Genomic DNA, 16835 nt, shown 5'->3' with positions numbered 1-16835 from the left:
AATTCATTTTCTTTTCAATTTTTTGATTTTTTTTATTATTTTTCACTCTTTTTTTTATTTCAAGCATTATTAGAGTGAAAAGAAACTCATTGCAACCCACTGTCATTAAAATAGAACAATTTAATTTTTTTTGCAAAATTTCCCAAAAAATCGTAAAGGGTAAGCCTTATGAAATTTTCGAGTGGAAAATTTTTTTGAAATTTTTTTCTGATTTTTTATTCTTTTTTTAATTTAAAGCACTATTTAAGTGAAAAGAAACTTATTGCAACGAATTCCCATCAAAATATAACACATTTAAAATTTTTGCTACATTGCTCAAAAATGAGGAAAATTTTACATTTTCTCAAACAGGGTATGGAACTTGGTTCCTCGAATAACTTCTGGCACCCACATCTAAGGGCATGGCTGTCCAAGAAGAAAATATAGCCATTGGTGCCATCTATCGACCACAGGTTAAAGATTGGCGATCCGTTGGATACCGACCGAGTTATAGGCAAAACTTGGTGCAAAAATGAGGAAAATTTTACATTTTCTCAAACAGGGTATGGAACTTGGTCCGTCGAATAACTTCTGGCACAGACATCTAAGGGCATGGCTGTCCAAGAAGAAAATGTAGCCATTGGTGGCATCCATCGACCACAGGTTAAAGATTGGAGATCCGTTGGATACCGACCGAGTTATAGGCAAAATTTGGTGCAAAAAAGAAAAAAAATTCATTTTTTTTAACTTTTTGATTTTTTTATTATTTTTCACTCTTTTTTTATTTCAAGCATTATTTGAGTGAAAAGAAACTCATTGCAACCCATTGGCATTAAAATAAAACAATTTAATTTTTTTTGCAAAATTTCCCAAAAAATTCGTAAGGGGTAAGCCTTATGAAATTTTCGAGTGGAATATTTTTTTGAAATTTTTTTCTGATTTTTTATTCTTTTTTTAATTTAAAGCACTATTTAAGTGAAAAGAAACTTATTGCAACAAATTCCCATCAAAATATATCACATTTAAAATTTTTGCTACATTGCTCAAAAATGAGGAAAATTTTACATTTTCTCAAACAGGGTAAGGAACTTGGTTCCTCGTATAACTTCTGGCACAGACATCTACGGGCATGGCTGTCCAAGAAGAAAATGTAGCCATTGGTACCATCTATCGACCACAGGTTGAAGTTTGGCGATCCGTTGGATACCGACCGAGTTATAGGCAAAACTTGGTGCAAAAATGAGGAAAATTTTACATTTTCTCAAACAAGGTATGGAACTTGGTTCCTCGAATAACTTCTGACACAGACATCTGAGGGCATGGCTGTCCAAGAAGAAAATGTAGCCATTGGTGCCATCTATCGACCACAGGTTAAAGATTGGAGATCCGTTGGATACCGACCGAGTTATAGGCAAAATTTGGTGCAAAAAAGAAAAAAAAGTACATTTTTTTAACTTTTTGATTTTTTTATTATTTTTTACTCTTTTTTTTTATTTCAAGCTTTATTAGAGTGAAAAGAAAGTCATTGCAACCCATTGGCATTAAAATAAAACAATTTAATTTTTTTTGCAAAATTTCCCAAAAAAATCGTAAAGGGTAAGCCTTATGAAATTTTCGAGTGGAAAATTTTTTTGAAATTTTTTTCTGATTTTTTATTCTTTTTTTAATTTAAAGCACTATTTAAGTGAAAAGAAACTTATTGCAACAAATTCCCATCAAAATATATCACATTTAAAATTTTTGCTACATTGCTCAAAAATGAGGACAATTTTACATTTTCTCAAACAGGGTAAGGAACTTGGTTCCTCGAATAACTTCTGGCACAGACATCTACGGGCATGGCTGTCCAAGAAGAAAATGTAGCCATTGGTACCATCTATCGACCACAGGTTAAAGATTGGCGATCCGTTGGATACCGGCCGAGTTATAGGCAAAACTTGGTGCAAAAATGAGGAAAATTTTACATTTTCTCAAACAAGGTATGGAACTTGGTTCCTCGAATAACTTCTGACACAGACATCTGAGGGCATGGCTGTCCAAGAAGAAAATATAGCCATTGGTGCCATCTATCGACCACAGGTTAAAGATTGGAGATCCGTTGGATACCGACCGAGTTATAGGCAAAATTTGGTGCAAAAAAGAAAAAAAAATCATTTTTTTTAACTTTTTGATTTTTTTATTATTTTTCACTCTTTTTTTATTTCAAGCATTATTTGAGTGAAAAGAAACTCATTGCAACCCATTGGCATTAAAATAAAACAATTTAATTTTTTTTGCAAAATTTCCCAAAAAATTCGTAAGGGGTAAGCCTTATGAAATTTTCGAGTGGAATATTTTTTTGAAATTTTTTTCTGATTTTTTATTCTTTTTTTAATTTAAAGCACTATTTAAGTGAAAAGAAACTTATTGCAACAAATTCCCATTAAAATATATCACATTTAAAATTTTTGCTACATTGCTCAAAAATGAGGAAAATTTTACATTTTCTCAAACAGGGTAAGGAACTTGGTTCCTCGTATAACTTCTGGCACAGACATCTAAGGGCATGGCTGTCCAAGAAGAAAATGTAGCCATTGGTACCATCTATCGACCACAGGTTGAAGTTTGGCGATCCGTTGGATTCCGACCGAGTTATAGGCAAAACTTGGTGCAAAAATGAGGAAAATTTTACATTTTGTCAAACAGGGTATGGAACTTGGTTCCTCGAATAACTTCTGACACAGACATCTGAGGGCATGGCTGTCCAAGAAGAAAATATAGCCATTGGTGCCATCTATCGACCACAGGTTAAAGATTGGAGATCCGTTGGATACCGACCGAGTTATAGGCAAAACTTGGTGCAAAAATGAGGAAAATTGTACATTTTCTCAAAAAAAAGCTAAGGCAATAGTCTTAGGAAAGTTTCATATTTTTAGATTTTTTTAATTTTTTATTAGTTTTTTTTTATTCTTTTTTTGTTTAAAGCATTAGTTGAGTGAAAAGAAACTTATTTCAACCAATTCGCATTAAAATAAATCAATTTACAAAGTTTTGCTTAATTTCACAAAAAAGGTAAGGCTATATATAGCCTTAGGAAATTTTCATATTTTTAGAATTTGTTTTATTAGTTTTTATTCTTTTTTTATTTAAAGCATTATATGAGTGAAAAGAAACTTATTTTAACCAGTTCTCATTAAAATACATCAATTTATTAAATTTTGATAAATTTCACATAATTGGGCCCCAAAGCTAAAGAGAGTCGCACTGTCGATAAACTTAAATCAGGGGCCTCCAAACTGTTTAGATGGCGGGCCGCTTTGAGTGGAATAGCCAAAGCTGAGGGCCAATTTCGGTATCTCTCGGGAGGGCCTAGGTTGGAGACCCCTGAATTAAATCAATGAGGTTTATTTTGCATAGATCCACTATGACCGATCGGAGGAAGCACCAAAAATGTCGGGGCTATTAGCCTCGAGGCCCCCGTTTGAAAATGTTCATTTTAACTGAAAAAGTACGAAAGTCTAAAACGCTTGAAAATCAAATAAAACTGCCAAACTAAAAAATAGTACAGACTTACTTATCCTATTTAAAAGATCTATTTCTTTCATCGTTCACATTAATTGCTGGCGTATTAATAAAATTAACAGTTTATTGTATTATATTATGCTCAATGGTATGGATTTCCGATTCGAAACGTATATTGTATATAAATATTTAAAAGAATACAGTCCTGTGGCAGAACATAGCATAGTTACAGAAAGTATCTTCCACGTTCGTCTTTTATTTAAATTAACATTTTTTATAGTTTTATACAAGTAGCAGTGGCATTTTGCTCCATTTTAGATCAGTTTTGTAGATAAGAGTAAGGCGAGTGTTTAAAAGGACGTCTTTTTTTTTAAAAGGGGAGCAAGAACATTTCTAACGGTCTTGTGTGACAATTAAAATGCGGGCTAAGCTCTTCATTTAATTTCTATTTTGATTTCGTCATGTACAATTCTTGCATAACTGATTGATTGATGCATAGATTTCTTAAAGGTAAGCATGCACAACTCTGTTAAAATAGTACGGGGGGTTCACAGTTTTGTCGTCTGTTTTATGATACGTTTTTTTTGCTCATATTTTTCTCACATTGTACAATTGACAACGAGTAGCAAGTGCTGTAATTCTAAACATATCACCTCTAGAAGGATAACTTCTTATTTACATATTTATGTTTCCTATCCTGTTTAATGCGAATTCCCTACCTACCGCAAGTAAGTTTAGCCAATCTCCTCATTTTATTTTTCTCGTTTACAATTTAAAAACATTTGTGCACAAGTCCATTGAACGCGCATTCGCTGCCGTCAGAGAAACAAAAGTTTCTCGAAGTTATAATTACTTGATATTCGTTATAAATTATTGTTTGATTTGTTACTAATTAGCAACAAACGCAGGGTAATCATGTTTCTAGTTTAATAAATTGATAAAACTGTTCGTCTGTAAACCTAGGAAATGATGCTTGCTAGAAGATGATAGAATGAAAACAATAGGAATGGATGGAATAGATAGGAAAAACGAAAATGGAAGAAAATAGGAACCCCAAGTTCCTAGTCATGGAAAAAGTGAATGATACCGCACTTCTGAAAAATAATTAAGGACATAGTGGGTGATTTAAGTGAACCAGGACGTGTAATCGATAGCATGTTGCTATCATCGGATGTTGCTTAAGAAGAGCAGCCTACCCGACAAAACTTGACGACCTTCACCTCCACGTGATGCCGGGAGTGTTACTGGACCGTCGTAACCAGTTTGCATACTAACGAAGGCGGAGGATGTAGGTTATTGGAGAAGCTCTAAGTCTGTTTAGAATTTAGAGCTTTATGTTATGATCCTTCGCAGTATTCTCAAGCTGACGGAGTCACTCCATAGGAAGAGTGAAGCGTTAAAGGCGCAGTTAGAGAGATCTAGAGCAGACTACAAACCGAGAGGAAGAAGATATCGTCACTCAGACGAAGAAGGGACGTAAGCCCAAGTCCAAACAGGACGTCCCTAAACTTACTAATGTAAGTAAGGAGAACCGAAGAAGACGCTGGCATAACTGGCTTAGGCAAAGGAGGCAGAAACCGCAGAAGGTTGTACAAAAACCTTCACCACCAGCCAAGAAAGCCAAGAAGGCCGACATACCAAAGAGGGTCCTAAACCGCCCTGAGGCTGTTCTCATCAGTTCGGAAGAGTCGACCTCCTACGCGGAGATTTTGAAGGGACTGTGGACGGACGAGAGCCTGAAGTCAGTGGGACAGCAAGTGTCCAAATTCACGCAACTGCAGAGCAGCGTATGCGTTTGTCGGCTGCTGGATAATTCCAGCGCCTTTATACTCGGCTATACGATCAATGACGTACTACTACTGTAGTACATGACGGACATTACTAAGAATTTAAGTAGCTGATTTAGAGAAATCTAAAACAGAAGATCCGACCAAACAAACTTTCAATCGGAAGCACCGTCACTTGGCCGATAAAGTATACAGGGTGACATCGTAGAACTGATACACTTATTTGAGAGCCCCTGTATTGTGTTTACTATCACTGTATGTCAAACACATGGGTATATTTTGACAGATAAACTTGTTTACTGTTAATGTGCAAACCGTTTACTTCGTGTTTGATTCAATTTTTTTCGGACAGTCCGAACTCCAGCGGTGATCAAAGCGGTAAAGGAACGAATACGACGGAATCCAGCTCGCTCGGGAAGAAAAATGGCGCGTGAAATGAATATGAGCCACTTTGCCATGCAAAGCATTCTGAAAAAGGATCTAGGCAACAAACCGTATAAAAAACAGAAAATTCACGGTTTAACCAGCAAAAATATTGCCGACAGGGTTGCCAGATCTCGCTTGCTGCTGAAGACGCACGCTGGCCATAACATCATCTTTTCGGACGAAAAACTGTTCACATTGGAGGCACCCTTGAATAAGCAGAACGATCGTGTTTATGGAGCATCTCTTCGGGATATACCAGCAGATAAAAGAGCAGTCGAACGGTATCAAAATGCGTCATCGGTGATGGTTTGGGGAGCTATCTCGACAAAAGGGAAGTTACCGCTTTTATTCATCGATAAAGGCGTGAAGATCAACAAGGAATACTATTTAGAACACGTTCTGCAAGGCCACTTAAAACCATACGCTAAGAAGCTTTTTGGCAACGACAGTTTTTGCTTCCAACAGGATTCAGCTCCAGCCCATAAGGCTTCGATCGTTCAGGAGTGGTGCAAGGAGCATTTGCCATGTTTCATCAGTGCATCGGAATGGCCAGCTGCGTCTCCGGATTTGAACCCGTTGGACTTCAGCACATGGGGATACATGCTAGGAAAGTTGGGTGAAGTCAAACATCTGAATTTGGACGGATTCAAGAGGCGGTTGTTGAAGATATGGGACGAAATGCCAGATGAAGTTGTGCGTGCGGCTTGCAACGACTTCAAACAGCGCCTACGGGCCGTTATCAAGTGCAAAGGCGAAAGATTTGAAATAAATTAAGTAAAATGCAAGTTTAATACTAATAGATGTTATTTCAATCGATTTCGAAGAAAAATGATATCGGGTTTCAATTTTAATTAAATTTACAAAGTGTATCACTTCTACGATGCCACCCTGTATAGTCTAAACGATGCGGCTAGTGATAAACAACCCTACCGATTTAAGGGAAACTAGGTATAAACATTTTATACAGACTGAAAATAGGTTTACACTTGGCTACACTATCGACGAAGTGCTACTACTGTAGTATAGCAACGACATTATCAGAAATTTAAGTACCTGATGTAGAGAAACCTAAAACAGAAGATCCGACCAAACAAACTTTCAATCGGAAGCACCGTCACTTGGCCGATAATGTATATAGTCTAAACGATGCGGCTAGTGATAAACAACCCTACCGATTTAAGGGAAACTAGGTATAAACATTTTATACAGACTGAAAATAGGCTTACACTTGGCTACACTATCGACGAAGTGCTACTACTGTAGTATAGCAACGACATTATCAGAAATTTAAGTAGCTGATGTAGAGAAACCTAAAATAGAAGATCCGACCAAACAAACTTTCAATCGGAAGCACCGTCACTTGGCCGATAATGTATACAGTTTAAACGATGCGGCTAGTGATAAACAACCCTACCGATTAAAGGGAAACTAGGTATAAATCTTCTATAAAGGTATTCTTCGCGTAGTCAACTCTGTACGGCGGACCCCGTAGTCCGATTTGTTCCCGTCAGCAACAAATGGTAATTGCAAGCTTGCGCATAATTGCATCCTCTGTGATCGAACTCACAAAAGTACGGTGTGCTGTCGCCAAAAGAACAGCTGTGTGTTAGTTTCGCGTAGTGATAATATATAAAAAGTGAAGTTCGCAACATCCAGATGTGTCTACCAAGCTTCCAAGAGGAACTTGATAGAGGAAACATCCTGGAGGTAATAGACCAGCAGTGGATAATCGAGGAACCAGCTGCCGAGGAAGCGGAAGCTCAAGCCGAGCAGTGGGACAGCGACGGTTGGGACGAGGACGATTGGGATCGTCGAGTAGCCGAGGAGTTAGCACGTCGACGGGAGAACCCGGAAGAATACGAAGACGTGCAACCCAGAGAACCAGTGCTTCTTGATTACGTAGGAAGTCAGGAAGAATCGGACAACGACGAGTATTACTTTAGTCGTTATCGCGTACCAACCTACGACGACACGAACGAGGTGATAGCGACGACTGTAGACGCCATCGTTCAGACGCTGAACGAAGACAGACATATCCCAAGCGATATCCTTGAAGAGTTCGAGGATATCTTGAATCGTTACGCCAATTTTAAAATACTACCGAGGGACGCGTACCCTAGGATAGTACATTTGCAGTACCAGTGTCTGTAGAAGCGAGGTGAAGTGCGTGAAATGAGTAAATAAAAACCAAAAAACAATCTCAAATCAGTGCGTAGACTATCATAGTGTCACTATCCGAAAGAAAAACACACAGAAAGAAACATTTACGAAAGAAATTTAATAGTGAGTCATCCGAAACAACGTTCGCCAGGAATCATTGTTCACGCTTCGCCATTAAGAGTCCAGTCGGTGCTTTAGGAAAGAAATTCGAACCGAGGTATCGGGTAAGTGAGATTATATTCTTATAAGCAAGGCTCTGATTCGTCCAAGATGCCATATCCGTTTGTTTTAAATGATAAGGGCAGTTGCCGACTCTGCACAGCGGAGGACACCGCTGAGGAGAGTATGATTGCGTGCACAGAGTGCGACCGATGGTTTCACTTGAAATGTGCCAAGCTAACGCGGAAACCATCACCTGAAGAGTGCTGGTTATGCCGCAAATGCCAACAAATTAAGTACAAACTTAATAGGAAAGAGGACGAACTTAAGGCTGCTCAAGAAAGAGAAGCCAAGAATAAGGAGGAAATAAAGGCCCTTCAGGAAGCAGAAGCAAAAAATAGGGATGAGCTCAGGGCCTTAACAGAAGGCGCAAATAAGGTTGAAATTGCCGAACAGGAATCAACCGAAGTAGAAGGAAGTCCAGTAAAGGAACAATCCTTTGAGAAAATGATTTCTCAATTAATAGTTAGCCAGTAACAGCAAACGAAGGAGTTCGTTAAACTGATGGCAACTAATGGTGGAGAATCCCCCAAAATGGGGGTCCTGATCAGAAGACAAGCCCTAATGCAACTACCTAGATTTGATGGCAGTCCCAAACGATGGCCAAATTTTAAGAAAACATTTGAAGACACAACCCAAGAAGGGGAGTTTTCTAATTTAGAAAACTTAAATCGTCTCAAGCAGGTTTTGCATGGAACGGTTTATAGAAGCGTTCAACAATTGATGATGGAGGCCGAAAATGTACCTGAGATTATAAAACGTTTGGATGAACTTTTCGGAAGACCCGATTTGGTATATTTGGAGTTACTGAGCGATCTCGAAAAATTACGAAAAGATTCAAGAAACATAATCTCGGACATGACTAGTGCACTGGAGAACATCATCGAAGCCTAACACCACCAAGCAGAAAAGTTCAGAGAACGTAAATACATCGTATTTAGTGGACAAGAATAAATTCACTCGCTATTAGGGTTTGTGAGCCCCTATGCTCGTGCTATCGGCATCTCACAGCCTCGAGATTTTAGACCCATACATGAGTTGACATGGCCGGAGGTAATACCTTTACCGAAAATAAGAAAACAGAGACGATAGTCCGAACATTCATCGCAAACTGAATTGCCAGATTTGGATCACTATCTAAAATCACCACTGACCGCGGCAGGCAGTTTAAAAATGAGATCTTTCCAATGCTATCCAAAACACTTGGTAATGATCGTCTTAAAATATCCCCTTATCAGTGATAGATAAATGGTAAGATAACACAATTTAATCGCCAACTAAAAGCTACTTACGAGAAGGTGAAAACAATCCAAAACAAGAAAAACGTATACATTAGAAGTCAAAGGTAGAAAGGCGGCAATCTCAACAGATCGTCTAAAACCGAACCAATTTTTGAGCGAACAAATCGAATTAAATGAGGGGGAAGTGATGTAGAGACATGTTGCATGCAAGTGCAGAAAAGGGAACGCTCGAACTGCAAGCATAAACTGCTTCTTCCGTGAGAGCCCTGCGTTCTTAGCTTTGTAATTACTCATAGAGAATGAAATCACTCCATCGAACCAACAAGAGGTTAGTAAAATCTTGCTCCGGAAACTTGGCATATAGTAATCCTCCAAAAGTTGCAAAATTATGTAAAAGGTTAATAATGATACTAAATTAAAACAAGCGATCAATGGATTCAATGGAATTGTGCACAGCAATGTTTTCAAAAGCCACACAAAAAACGACGTACGTTCATTGCCACAACCGAACAATGGAGACTAGCATCGTGACAGCTAAAAGAAGCTTTTATCAATCGGTTCTGTACCCTCTCCTCGTATCGCGTAAGGCCCTTCATTTAAATTCTACTTACTAGAACCTAGTGCATCGGATGATACACTTTCCTCGTCACCATCGTCACCCGGGTCGTCCATTTCGGCGTGGCGGTGCAACTCATCGCTATTGTTGCCATTTTTTTCACTTCGCACTATCTGATACTCTCGCTGCAGTTCCGCCAGCTGACGGCGCAACTTTACCACCCTGCTGCGCAAATCCTTTTCCCGACTAACCAGCGCCTGAATGTGGCCAAAGTTTATCTTCAGCTGGGACTGATCAATCGACCAGCGTGTGTACAGTTCGGACCACAGCACAATACTGATCGGTGCCACCGATGGCCATATGACGGCAGGATTTGGTTCGTACATGGGGTTTAGCAGTGACTTAACAACCTCCGGTCGGTTCAGGTGCGACCAGAGGCTCGTCGTGCGGGTGGTAACTTTCAGCTGTACTCGATCCCGTTCACAATCACCCAAAAACGTACCATACTGGCTGAAGTAGCTGTGCTCGAACATGGTCACTAGTAACCGATGATCGTATTCGAAGCTGCAGGGAAACTGGGCGTACAGCTGATACACGCAATCGAGAAACAGAAGGAACGTTGCGCTTGAACTTTTCCGTCGCTGATTCGTCGGTGTGTAGCAGGAATGTTTGTGACGGGTTGAAAATGGATAACCGCCCTGTAGCCACTCTCGATCGATAAGCGCTTGAAGTCTGGTGAGCAAAAAAAGGGGAAAAGAAAACCCCACGATAAGCTGTTTACAGTCAGAATAAACAACAATGCAGCATCTTACCCTCTGATGGTGCGGCTATCAGGATTAAGTATGATTTGCACCAGCGACGTTACGACGAGTGTTGTATCGAGCCCTTTTCCACCGTGCACCAGTACCGGGCTACCCTCCTGGTCGAGACACTGCGCTACCACGCAAGCTGCATTCAGTGCGTTCAGTACAAATCCGAGCCAGCCGGACATTTCTAGCCGCGATAACCATTTGTCCGAGCTGCACTGCACATCATTGCAAGCTTCCATCAATTTGATAAAACTATCTAACAACGCCGACACGGAACTGAACTGACCGATCGGCCGCGTCACCTTCTTCCATTGGGAGTAATGCTGATCCGTTTCCGTTGTGCTGCTCTTACCCTTCGCCCACGTGTCAAATATGAAGCCTTTCTTGCTTCGGCCCAGCACCGCATTCAGGATGGCTTCGTCCGCTCGGCAACGCTTCGTCACACCTGGTGCAGCCAGTGGCTGAGCACTGCGCAGCATTGCCGCACCATTTGCATGTCTGTAGGAAAGCACCGGAAACCTTCCACCATCGCGAAAGGCGGACGATTGGATGATCTGTTCGTCGGTAATGGTACGGGCCACTACGAGCTTAGCGCCGTATGTTGGACAGACCTGGTACGAGCTGTTTACCGACGTCAGCCGCCATTCGTCTCCATTAGCCAACAGTTTGCCAAACTCTTGCTCAGGCTTGTACAGTGAGTAACCATCCTCGAGGATGTTGTACATTGGAATGTAGAAGAAAGGGTACAGCATTCGCGTCTCCTCCAGATTGGACAGCTGTTCGATCGAGTTGGAAATGTTAAAGTATTCCTGTGGGGACGCTATCTTGAGCGCGATGATACGCAAATCTTTGCATTTCAGTATGATGGTACCGCCCTCGAGGATGTTGTTAACGATATTAGGCTTTCGTTCGACTAGGTCGATGTTTTGATGAAGCAGCTGAAAGAAAGAGAAAGCGACAATAACAGTAAGCAGGGGAAGTAACTAGGCAATGTTAATCGCATAAACTGCGATACAAAATAAATCACTGCAAACGCGATTGAATTTCATGGTAATGGAGGAACACAGTGTAGCAACAGGGAACATGAGCAATAATATAAAAAAAAATTACAGGCACCAAGGTCGACGAAAAGCACGATAAACGATAATGACGTTAAATGCTACTGTTCACTTTCATACCACTCGTTGTAAAGTTGTGCATGATATGTTCTAGGTAGGAGATAACATTTTATGCTATGTGCGTTATTTTCTACGCTACAACAGCTTCCTGCTAGTTAATCATAATGGAAGCAAACGCAAGCCATTTTAGAGAATGGCGTGCCTTATTTTTACAGGAAGACGCCATAATTAAATTATCAACCGCATGCGGCAGAACACCACTAGCTGATGCTTTTAAATTAAATTACGTCCTTGTAGGCACACCGCTACAAAAACAATGGATGATTTTAACATATGAGCTGTCCCAGTTCGTCATTGGAGATGTGGAACCGGAAATCACTCATCCATATGGTAACCATATGGTTGATAACGCTTCTCGCTACCCGAGCCACAGAAGTGTCCACTACATGGAGCTACTCCCCCTTCAAACCATGAAACCATACTTACCCACAGTTCTTGGGCGCCTTCCTTTCTCGTGCTAAGGATCAAATGATGCCCTGTAATGCAGAGTGTTCCATCGATGGGGCGATCGCTGAGCTGATCGTACAGCAGCACGCCATCCAGCTTGGGCGTCAGTATGAGTTCGGCGAATTCCATTCGCGTACTAAGGATACGCGTCCCGCGTACACCTGGAAGCTTATGCTACAGACCTCGCTGAACTGCTAACGTGCAGCCCTGTTGCGCCTCCGGTTGGCGAACAGCACAGTTTGCTTTATGGCGGCGATTTCACTTCTACCGGATGCACTCAGCTACCCCTTGGGCAGCCACTGCGCGTTAAAATGGTGTGACGTTTAGAAATTCCCACAGCAACGTACGTATTGCAGGTTTGGGAATTGGCTATTACCACACCATATGAATCAAGCTTGCTTTACGTGCACAACACCAGACATGTTCGAAAAGTGAAAGGATCATTTTTCTGTTGTAAATTTCATCATTACACGCCACTTTCCGTGAACTTGCTTCTTGATTGTGCTGTTTTTTTGGAAAGAACTCAAACATCCTATAGACGCGTGAGTGATAAACTGTCAAAGCATCCCGTTTCCCAAGCTACAAAATGTTGTCTTCTCACGTGACGGTTGATGTAATGCAAAGAGCACTGCCGAACAGTGGATCTCACGGACAATGGAAAATTTATCATTCTGTTTCGAATGTAGATACATAAACTTTAATTTGGCGCCATCATTACATAGTGATTGAAAAGTATAATGAAAGTAACCACAACTTAAAACTTAACTTCCTTTTGCCCACTAACATGTAGTGAGACTTTGATTCGATTCACCAGTGAGAAAGTGAAGAAAGCTTTCTCACTAGAGAAAAATGTAAACAAAACAAAGTCTTATCAAACCAGCTTGTTGCAATTTTCATTTGTAACGACGTAAATAAACGTGGTTAAAGTTTTCCTATTCCCAATAAACGTCTCAATGGGGACCACTTCCGAAGGGATTAAGGTGCAGCGTTCCATACATGATCCCAGAAACCCGTTGGTGTATCTGGATGTAAAAGTTGGCCAAGAGAGTGGTATGCATGCCAGTTTTGTCGTAAGCTAGTTCCCTTACCATGTCTCAACTAATCTTTCATGTGTACATTTCCCAGTTGGCCGGATCGTGATAGAACTGCGGGCAGATGTTGTACCGAAAACGGCCGAAAATTTCAGAGCCCTGTGTACGGGTGAGATGGGTATATCATCGACGACGGGCACACGGCTTCACTACAAGGGTACTCCGTTTCATCGGGTGAAATCATTGTTCATGTCACAGGGTGGAGATATCGTAAACTTCAACGGAACCGGCTGCGAAAGCATCTACGGGGACACATTTGAGGACGAAAATTTCACCCTGCTGGTAAAGAAGAGTGTAGGGGATATAAAGCTTAAGGGATATTTTTAAAAAAATCATGCTTTTGCAGCACGAGGATGGTGCTGTATCGATGGCAAATTTGGGAAAACCACACAGCAACAATTCCCAGTTCTTCATAACGTCCGGCGAATGTCCACACCTGAACGGGACGAACGTGGTGGTTGGGTACGTGATACGGGGTGGTAGCATTATCGGCGAAATGGAACGGCATTCCACCGACGATGGTCACCCATTTGTGCAGATCATCATAGAAGACTGTGGACAGATAGCACCCGGTGAGGATTGGTGCATACACGATGATGATGACGAGGTTGACCCTTTGCCACCATTTCCGGACGATTGGAACAGATTCTATGATGAGTTTACGGTAAGCGCACAACGGTGGCAGCATGTGTTGTGTGGATTACTAAACAGTTTTCCTTTCCAGGTCGATGAAATGCTTCAGTACCTTAATGCAATCCGAAGCGTTGGCAACCGGTACTTCAAGGCGGATCAATTCGTACGGGCAAATCGGCGTTACAAGAAGGCGGAGCGGTACTACAATTTCTTCACCAACCAGCTGAACAAACTGTCGCCGCGCAGGGAAGGCCATCGTGCACTGCTAACCGAATTTCACTTGCTAAACTGTCTCAACCAAGCCGTCGTACAGTTACGGCTAAAGGAATACGCAGGCGTTGTGTACGCGTGCACCACAGCGCTTTCCATCGATCCGGACAACACGAAGGCACTGTACCGACGTGGGATGGCAAATAACGAGCTGCGAAACTACGAGCAAGCGTTGGATGATTTGCGAAAGGCGCTGAAGCGAATACCGGACGATCGGATGATACAGAACGAGTACGAACGCACACGGAAAAATCTGCAGGAGTACACAAACCAACAGCGGAAAGCTTTTGCCAAAATGTTCCACTGAGGAAGGAAGCCTGTGTTTACTCCAGCAGAATCGTACCGACCCGGTTGAAGAGTTCAGGAGTAGTAACACGTCCGCTACACTTTTTATACTTACTTGCATGTACGTCGTCTTTTAACTGTTTCACTAAGGAACTGTTCAGTTCCCTAGTCTCAGATGAGTGTTGTTAATAAATGTTATAAATGTAATGTACGATGGAGAAAAAAACGAATGGACTCTATTGCCATATTGCATATTGATGTTTTGTAGGGCATGAATGCAAAACTCATACGCACCATTGTAAAAATGATAGTTTTATTGAAAATTATATCGCATGAAGATGTTTAATACCATTATAACATATGGGTTTCAGTTTTACTTATACACCAAAAAGAACGAAATACATACAGATAAGAAATTAATAAAAAGAATTTTTGCGTAAAACGAAAACAAAAAAAAAAGGAAAAAGTACACAACGTTGAAACACTGGAAACGAAAGCTCACCTCTAGGCTTAGCCCTTGGCCAACAGTTTCTGCAAAACCTGCCCGTAAATCTCTTCCACCTCCTTGTATTCCGCGTTCAGTGATTCGATTCGCTCGGATACGCTTGGCAGTCCGCACATTGCGACCGTTACGTCCACACCACGCTTTTTGGCCCGGGCAAGATCACGCCGGTGACGGCTGTAGTTCATGTTCAACCGTTTCTTAACCTCGATCCGGTACGCACGGTATTGTTCTGCGTTATCGGTATCGGTAACGCCAAGTCGCAGAATCTCGTACACCACACGGCACTGCTTCGGATTGATGAGGTAGGTTTCGCGCGCCTGATGTAGCATATCCTTCGAGAATCCGGCCAGCAGTTTGTCGGGTGCGAAAGCCGGCAGTTCCTTGCAGCGTTTTGCGTCCACCACCGAGCGTATGTGCTGAATTGCTTCGATCGGTTCCTCGAAGGTGATGTCTGTAATGTTATCCTTCTTGCGGAAGTACTCGTAAGTTGTCTGGAAACAACGCACAAAATGGATAAATTATATTATTAATAAGTTGAATATTATTCGAACTGTAAAGGCACTTACATGTTTAATCAGCCGCGTCGCAATACCTAGCTTCTGGAATGGTGGCAGTATTAAAATCTGGCTAACCCGTGGTCGCACGTTCTTAGGGTAGGAGTAGTACTGATACACACTCACGTACCCAACGGTGGCGTATCTTATATTCGCGGAATCATTTGTTGCCGATTCATTATTGTTGTCCGCTCCGTACCGTTCATACACGGTGAAAAACATCCACAGCGGATCAATCTCGACCCGGCTGAAACCATCAATGTACCAGAACGAGAACATCTCCAGGCGCGTGTGGAACTTCATATATTCAGCATCTTCCGCCATGGACACGTACACCTCAAATGTGCGCGTTCCTGTACCCTGACCGCTTAACGGATGTGTAAACTCATCCACCTTCGTACCATGCGGTCGAAACGCGGCCGTTTTGGTTGCATGGATGCGCTTGAACTCGTCCAAATTGGTGTAATAGCTACCGTTTTCCACCATGTCCGCCAGTGACTTTTCCACATCGTCCGCCTTTAAGCCCTCCGTTTGCAGCTCCTCAACCTTCTTCGTGTAGCTGATATCGAAGTACAGATCCAGTGGTCCCGCCGATGCCATGATTTCGATCTTCAAGTCCCGGTAGCCAAAGATGCTTTCCGATTCGCCAAATATTTGATGTGCCATCTCCGGTGCGAAGACCAGCTCTTCGTTTTCCACATCCGCTTCGTCCCGCACCAAGCGAAACCGGGTGCAATCAAGGGCGTAGCTGACGAAGCTTTTCAGGTCCGCAATTTGTGACATTTTTGCCTAACGATTGGTGGCCAATAAGCTGATCTAAAGCCAACCAAAATACTGCCGAGGAATTTGCGCCAAAAAGAAGCTTGTGTTAGCAACCGGTGTGGTACGCACTCTAGGCGTATTTCAACACTCTCGCGAATGACCTTTATTATACCTTACCTGGTTCAAGTGTAAACTGGCGCTTTTAAGGTGCAGTTTCTAAAACTGGTATTTTACGACCACTATTTAACACTTTTTGCTAATGGCCGGAGAAAGTACAAGCAGAAAATTAGAGCGCCGAAATGAGAAAAAGATTATAAACATTCAGCGTCTGTTTGACAAATGTCAAATTGATCTTCGTGTAATTTGACAATTGTTTGACATTTTGCACAATTTGCAGTTTAAATTGCACGTTAAAGCAGGTAAGAAATAAAA

At 41.5% G+C, this 16835-nt stretch overlaps 3 protein-coding genes across 6 annotated transcripts; 1 reads left to right on the top strand and 2 right to left on the bottom strand.

Moving 5' to 3' along the window:
• Positions 1-3586: 3586 nt before the first annotated feature.
• LOC125764787 (myotubularin-related protein 9) lies at positions 3587-12864 on the bottom strand. 4 transcript variants are annotated; one of them, XR_007418486.1, is made up of 4 exons: positions 12283-12864; positions 10682-11616; positions 6762-10601; positions 3587-5392 (listed from the first exon to the last, which is right to left on the bottom strand). XR_007418486.1 is itself a non-coding variant. In XM_049429366.1 (3 exons), exons 1-3 carry the CDS (start codon positions 12430-12432, stop codon positions 9917-9919), a joined length of 1770 nt encoding a protein of 589 aa, XP_049285323.1. In that variant the 5' UTR covers positions 12433-12864; the 3' UTR covers positions 3587-9916. The 4 variants fall into 4 exon arrangements, 1 of the variants encoding a protein (XP_049285323.1); XR_007418487.1 differs by having other exon boundaries at positions 3587-6761; positions 7004-10601; XR_007418488.1 differs by having other exon boundaries at positions 7004-10601.
• Positions 12865-13140: 276 nt separating this feature from the next.
• On the top strand, positions 13141-14939 carry LOC125764789 (peptidyl-prolyl cis-trans isomerase D). The gene is made up of 4 exons (XM_049429368.1): positions 13141-13353; positions 13429-13676; positions 13741-14058; positions 14119-14939. The coding sequence occupies exons 1-4, from the start codon at positions 13257-13259 to the stop codon at positions 14602-14604; spliced, it is 1149 nt and encodes a 382-aa protein (XP_049285325.1). The 5' UTR covers positions 13141-13256; the 3' UTR covers positions 14605-14939.
• A 52-nt stretch (positions 14940-14991) lies between these two features.
• LOC125764788 (histone acetyltransferase type B catalytic subunit) lies at positions 14992-16758 on the bottom strand. Its single transcript, XM_049429367.1, has 3 exons — positions 16581-16758; positions 15654-16475; positions 14992-15578 (listed from the first exon to the last, which is right to left on the bottom strand). Exons 2-3 carry the CDS (start codon positions 16422-16424, stop codon positions 15093-15095), a joined length of 1257 nt encoding a protein of 418 aa, XP_049285324.1. The 5' UTR covers positions 16425-16475; positions 16581-16758; the 3' UTR covers positions 14992-15092.
• Positions 16759-16835: the final 77 nt, after the last annotated feature.

This window comes from Anopheles funestus, chromosome 2RL (assembly GCF_943734845.2).
Source record: "Anopheles funestus chromosome 2RL, idAnoFuneDA-416_04, whole genome shotgun sequence".
Classification (NCBI taxonomy): Eukaryota; Metazoa; Arthropoda; class Insecta; order Diptera; family Culicidae; genus Anopheles; species Anopheles funestus.
Note: the sequence above shows the minus strand (reverse complement) of the source record. Positions and strands in the feature narration are given on the sequence as shown.